The 7,500-nt window shown below is 35.8% G+C and overlaps 1 protein-coding gene across 4 annotated transcripts in view; it reads left to right on the plus strand.

Annotated features, from left to right (window-relative positions):
* The first annotated feature begins 6,309 nt into the window (after window positions 1–6,309).
* Window positions 6,310–7,500, plus strand: part of cmtr1 (cap methyltransferase 1) — a 16,185-nt gene continuing 14,994 nt past the window's right edge. The window contains exons 1-2 of one of the 4 annotated variants that reach the window (XM_060893896.1): window positions 6,310–6,357; window positions 6,678–7,094. Coding sequence is in view for 1 of the 4 variants with exons in the window: in XM_060893893.1 (XP_060749876.1) it covers window positions 6,528–6,592 (65 nt within the window). In the remaining 3 variants the exon portion in view is untranslated. Of the gene's footprint in view, window positions 7,095–7,500 lie in introns of all 4 variants that reach the window. The other 3 variants (XM_060893895.1, XM_060893894.1, XM_060893893.1) reach the window with 3 other exon arrangements.

The following is a 7,500-nucleotide window of genomic DNA, read 5'->3' on the forward strand; positions in this document are numbered from 1 at the left end:
TCATAAACAGTGATCATAAACAGTGATCATAAACAGTGATAATAATAAACTGTGATAATAAACAGTGATGATAAACAGTGATAATAATAAACAGTGATCATAAACAGTGATCATAAACAGTGATAATAATAAACTGTGATAATAAACAGTGATCATAAACAGTGATAATAAACAGTGATCATAAACAGTGATCATAATAAACAGTGATAAACTGTGATAATAAACTGTGATAATAAACAGTGATCATAATAAACAGTGATGATAAACAGTGATAATAATAAACTGTGATAATAAACAGTGATCATAAACAGTGATAATAATAAACTGTGATAATAAACTGTGATAATAAACAGTGATAATAAACAGTGATCATAATAAACAGTGATAATAAAATGTGATAAACTGTGATGATAAACAGTGATCATAATAAACAGTGATAATAATAAACTGTGATAATAAACAGTGATCATAATAAACAGTGATAATAATAAACTGTGATAATAAACAGTGATCATAATAAACAGTGATAATAATAAACTGTGATAATAAACAGTGATCATAATAAACAGTGATGATAAACTGTGATAATAAACAGTGATCATAATAAACAGTGATAATAAACTGTGATAATAAACTGTGATAATAAACAGTGATAATAAACAGTGATGATAAACAGTGATAATAAACAGTGATAATAAACAGTGATCATAATAAACAGTGATGATAAACAGTGATAATAATAAACTGTGATAATAAACAGTGATCATAAACAGTGATCATAAATAGTGATAATAATAAACTGTGATAATAAACAGTGATCATAAACAGTGACAATAATAAACAGTGACAATAATAAACAGTGATCATAAACAGTGATCATAAACAGTGACAATAATAAACAGTGATCATAAACAGTGATAATAAACTGTGATAATAAACTGTGATAATAAACAGTGATCATAAACAGTGATCATAAACAGTGACAATAATAAACAGTGATCATAAACAGTGATGATAAACAGTGATAATAAACTGTGATAATAAACAGTGATCATAATAAACAGTGATGATAAACAGTGATAATAATAAACTGTGATAATAAACAGTGATCATAAACAGTCATCATAAACAGTGATAATAATAAACTGTGATAATAAACTGTGATAATAAACAGTGATCATAATAAACAGTGATCATAATAAACAGTGATAATAATAAACTGTGATAATAAACTGTGATAATAAACAGTGATCATAATAAACAGTGATGATAAACTGTGATAATAAACAGTGATAATAAACAGTGATCATAAACAGTAATAATAATAAACAGTGATCATAAACAGTGATCATAAACAGTGATAATAATAAACTGTGATAATAAACTGTGATAATAAACAGTGATCATAATAAACAGTGATCATGATAAACAGTGATCATGATAAAAAGTGATGATAATAAACTGTGATAAACAGTGATGATAAAGAGTGATAATAAACAGTGATAATAAACTGTGATCATAATAAACAGTGTAGTGGAAATTTTCACTTTAGAGATGTTCATAAAAACCTGTCCTTCTATGCTTCTATATTTCTCATGGCTGGTAGTTATTGTGACTAGAGATTGCAGTTGTTTTCCTAAAACAGCTTCCAGCAGATCGTTCCCGTGGGACCTTGGTAGGTACAGATTAGCTTGGTCAGAAGATCAGCAGGCTTCTAAGAGAAAGGTTGATGATGTTTTCCTTTTACATGTCTTCTTTGTTTGAATTCTGTGTATAAAATCCTGATGTTATCTATGACGAGGGCCCTTCCTCTCTCATGTTACATGTGGAGTGTTGGGTCCTGCTGCACAGCTGAACACAATAAATATGTGAAACCTTTTTTACTCTTGCCCGTGCCTACAGGTGTGATATTTTATGTTTTAAATTCTCTCAAACCTCATTTCTTCCACAACAAGCTGGCGTTGTCGGCAGGATTCCACGTTTGAGGATCGGCCATGAGGAGGCGAACTGCAGGCGCCTTGGAGGCTGTTAACTTTACCTCGAACCGCAAAATTGGCCATGAGCGTGAGAGGACTCGGGAGTTCACCGTGAGCTGCATCAAAGCTGGAATCAAAAGTAATTGGACACGTGGAAGGTGAGAGAATTTATTTATTTTTAATTATAAGGTTGTAAGGGTTTTTTCCAGAGAACCCTAGTTAAATTTATTAGTGTTGAATAGTAAAACTATATTGTTAGATGTCTCTGTGTGAAAAGGGCTGTAAAGACAGGATTTAGACCTGGATCTGTCGACAGGTCAGGGACCTGGATAGGCACCTAGTGCATGGCCTAGAAATAAAAAGTAAAGCACGGCACTAATCTGGGATTAGGTGCTAAAGGTGTCTTGTTTGCGAGGTTTTAAGAAAACCCGCCGCTAAGAGCTGACGAGCTCGGCGTAGACTCTCCGGAGAGCAAAGCAGGCTAGGGGAAAAGAGAAAAGGCCAAAACAAAAAAGATAAAGTACACACACACAGCACAGGCACAGGCACAGAGACTGTCAACATTAAACTAAGATAGTCATGGGCAACAGTAATTCTAAGAGCAAGCTCAGTAAGAGTGTCACTGGACCTATTGTGAATTATATGAGAACTGATTATGGTCCTGATTCTGTATCACAACTAATGTAATGAGTGATGGAGTGTGTCTTCCCAGATGGCAGCAGTGTTAGCCTGAAACACTCACTGAAATATTATCTACTCCAAATTGAAAACAGATAAGAAGACGAGCAGGGTAAATGTAAAGGACATCTTTTCACATGTGAGGCCGAGAAAGGTTTAAGAAAAGCACAATCTATTCCAAAGAGATTATTTACACAATATTTACAGAATACACAGAGTACAATGAGAAGCTCACAAAGTCTCCAGGTTCTTAAGCCTTTTTCAGACAAAAAGACCTGGATGGACCGTGATAAACAGTGATCATAATAAACAGTGATGATAAACAGTGATGATAAACAGTGATGATAAACAGTGATGATAAACAGTGATCATAATAAACAGTGATGATAAACAGTGATGATAAACAGTGATCATAATAAACAGTGATGATAAACAGTGATGATAAACAGTGATCATAATAAACAGTGATGATAAACAGTGATGATAAACAGTGATAATAAACTGTGATAATAAACAGTGATCATACAGTAATAAACAGTGATGATAAACAGTGATGATAAACAGTGATCATAATAAACAGTGATGATAAACAGTGATGATAAACAGTGATCATAATAAACAGTGATAATAAACTTTGATAAACAGTGATGATAAACAGTGATAATAAACAGTGATGATAAACAGTGATGATAAACAGTGATCATAATAAACAGTGATGATAAACAGTGATCATAATAAACAGTGATGATAAACAGTGATCATAATAAACAGTGATCATAATAAACAGTGATAAACAGTGATGATAAACAGTGATGATAAACAGTGATAATAATAAACAGTGATGATAAACAGTGATCATAATAAACAGTGATGATAAACAGTGATCATAATAAACAGTGATGATAAACAGTGATCATAATAAACAGTGATCATAATAAACTGTGATAAACAGTGATGATAAACAGTGATGATAAACAGTGATCATAATAAACAGTGATCATAATAAACTGTGATAAACAGTGATGATAAACAGTGATGATAAACAGTGATAATAAACTGTGATAATAAACAGTGATCATACAGTAATAAACAGTGATGATAAACAGTGATGATAAACAGTGATCATAATAAACAGTGATGATAAACAGTGATCATAATAAACAGTGATGATAAACAGTGATGATAAACAGTGATCATAATAAACAGTGATCATAAACAGTGATAATAATAATCTGTGATAATAAACAGTGATAATAATAAACAGTGATAATAAACAGTGATAATAATAAACAGTGATAATAAACTGATAATAAACAGTGATAATAAACTGATAATAAACAGTGATAATAAACAGTGATAATAAGAGAAGAGATTCAGTCTGATTTGTGGTCACGAAGCTAAAACTGATTAAAAACTATCAATATGAACTCGTTTTTAAATAAAAATGAACCCGTCCCTGATAAACTGTTAAACGCAACAGAGCTGCTGCACTTATTTTATAAAGATGAGCCTCTGAGTGGAAGTTAATTGGATCACAAATTGGGGTAAAGTAACTATATTAGTTATTTGTTATTTGAATAAAGAGATTCAAGGTCCTCAAACTCCAAATTGTCATTCGACAACTGTGTTTTCACTGATTGTAGGTCGGCTCTAATCGTGGACAAATCGTCACCCAGCGCAGAGTTCTGTTTTTAAAATCTCTGCAGTGTCTATTTTTAAAACGCTTAGCAAATCTTCTTTTAGGGACAACATCACTAACTTGTGTAACTTAACTCGGAGACGTACAGCCGAAGCCCCAAAATTCAGGGTTGCTACCTGTGATGCAGGCCTCTGTTACTGCTCAGTAAAGAGAATGCCCAGGTAAGACCGCCACGCTTAGCAGAGACACAGACCTGCACTTAGTGGTCTGCAACTTTTATTTGGAATTTCAGGCGGAAAAGAAAGAAATATATCGGTCTTGGATAGTGAAGACAGTTCGCACAGTGGAAGAGAAGAAAGTCGCTCATGCCAGGGAACAGGAAAAGCTTTAGAGAAAGACCTTCTTGAATAACTGTGTATTATAAAGTCCAGAAATAACCAGAAGTATTAATGCTATTTCTGGAATTTACCGTAACATGTTATCTCAGTCAATCAAGAGCTTCCAGACTACACAAGTCTTGGTTCTGTACAAATAAAAACAGACCATATATTTTATATCTAGATTATAGCTTTAATATAAAAAGAGGTTTGAAGTCTCAGAGTGCTCTTTAAAACACAAAGTATTTAATAAAATGAAAAGGATTTGAAAATCTGGATTGTTTACAATAATTGTTTACAATAAACCAGATTATTTACACAGCGTGCTTTAGAAATGTATTCTTCTGTTAAAATATTACAACCAGTTTAACTTCTTAAACAACACATGGCTTTATGATGTTATCAGGTGTCACTGGATGCTTGTTAATTATCTATAAACACAGCATTGATGAATAGACACAGTGCTCACACACACACACACTCTCTCTCTCACACACTCTCACACACAGACACCCACACACACACACTCTCTCACACACCCACACACACCTACCCACACTCTCACACACCCACTCTCTCTCTCTCTCTCTCTCTCTCTCTCACACACACACACACACATTCTCTCTCTCACACTCTCACAGACACACCCACACACAGACACCCACACACACTCTCTCTCACACACCCACCCACACACTCTCTCACACACACACACACACACTCTCTCACAGACACACCCACACACAGACACCCACACTCTCTCACACATACACACTCTCTCACACACACACCCACTCTCTCTCTCTCTCTGTCACACACACACACACACATTCTCTCTCTCACAGACACACCCACACACAGACACCCACACACACTCTCTCTCACACACCCACACTCTCACACAACCACACACTCTCTCTCTCTCTCACACACACACACACACTCTCTCTCTCTCACACACTCTCACAGACACACCCACACACAGACACCCACACAGTCTCTCACACACACACTCTCTCACACACCCACCCACACACACACTCTCTCTCACACACTCTCACAGACACACCCACACACAGACACCCACACACTCTCTCTCTCACACACACACACACCCACTCTCTCTCTCTCACACACACACACATTCTCTCTCTCACACTCTCACAGACACCCACACACTCTCTCTCACACACACACACCCACACTCTCTCTCACACACTCTCAAAGACACACCCACACACTCTCTCTCTCTCTCACACCCACACACACCCACACTCTCTCTCTCACACACTCTCACAGACACACCCACACACACACTCTCCCCCCCATACAAACACTCACTCACTCTCTCACACACACACACACACATACACATGTTTACACATTATTAAACTAACCCTGAGCTATTCATGTTTGCAGGCTTTGGGTTTAAGGTGAAAAATAACACTGCTGTAATAATGTGTAAAAATGTAGTAATTAAAAGCACACGAGTTACATAGATCTTAATAAAATCTGACCCACAATGTAACAATGAACTGTAAGCAAAAAGAAAAGGTGATTCTATTTCTATTCTATTTCTATTCTAAAATGGACAAAGCTATCGAGGCATTTGTTTGGCGCTCTAAAACGTCACTATCGTGCGCCGCTGAGACTTCAAGGCCCCAAATGAAAGTTGAACGCGGGTTTAGTACGTACACTCATTGACGTTGTAAAAATGTTGTTATTATCATAAAGTTGTTCCACTTGGGTACGATGTAGAGAAAATATACCGAATGCGTTGTTTATTTCGGCCGCTGTCGTGCTTTATGACGCATTAAAACGTTGACGAGAGGGAGTTTTGTTGACATGTAGCTTAGCATGCTAGCCTTTGTTTATGTTGGTGAAGTAGTTCATCATTTGCACTTTAATCAAATGTGCATTAGGTAAGAGATCGTTACTGCATATTATGTTCTCGAAAAAACAGACCTGGACTCAAACAGGGTTATTTTGTGTTTGTTACTCTTTCAGTTGAAATGGAAACAGAAACTGATTCATAAGGAGTCACTGAATCATAAGGAGTCACTGATTCATAAGGAGAAACCGAATCATAAGGAGAAACCGAATCATAAGCAGTCACTGAATCATAAGGAGAAACTGAATCATAAGAAGTCACTGATTCATAAGGAGAAACTGAATCATAAGGAGAAACCGAATCATAAAGAGAAACTGAATCATAAGGAGTCACTGAATCATAAGGAGAAACTGAATCATAAGGAGAAACCGAATCATAAGGAGTCACTGAATCATAAGGAGAAACAGAATTTTGTTTTCCTGATCCAAGATTCAAAGATCCAGAGATTATTTGACTCGGGCATGATTTGTCTCAGTTAGCCAGGGAAAAATTCAAGATCATCATTAACTTCAAGATCATCATTAAGTGAAAAAGTGAGTAAAACATCTTTGTGCTGTAATGTGAAAGTGGGGTTTGTTGCTGTGCTGATTCAAGTGCATTTTTAGCTCTTTTTGTTAGTTAAAATGTTTTTGTTTTCTACTTTTCTTAAATGTTATTTTTGATTTTTTTGCACCAGACGTGTGTGGATCTGGCCGTTACACTTAGATGAGCTTGTTGGGCTTCCCATTACCCGAACCATGGTGTTTATATTTAGTTTAGCTTCTAATATGCGCCTATAATAAGCTCCAGTTAGTTTGGGTGGAATTTGTGCTCCTTTAGTCCGAGATCATTAGTGAGATCAGACACTGTTGTGTGAGGAGGTTCGGGATCCAGACGGCGGTTCAGTTCATCCTAGTGCGGTTGAACCATCCCGAGTCAGAGCTCTGTGCAGGACACTGG

This window comes from Tachysurus vachellii, chromosome 19 (genome assembly GCF_030014155.1).
Source record: "Tachysurus vachellii isolate PV-2020 chromosome 19, HZAU_Pvac_v1, whole genome shotgun sequence".
Taxonomy (NCBI): Eukaryota; Metazoa; Chordata; class Actinopteri; order Siluriformes; family Bagridae; genus Tachysurus; species Tachysurus vachellii.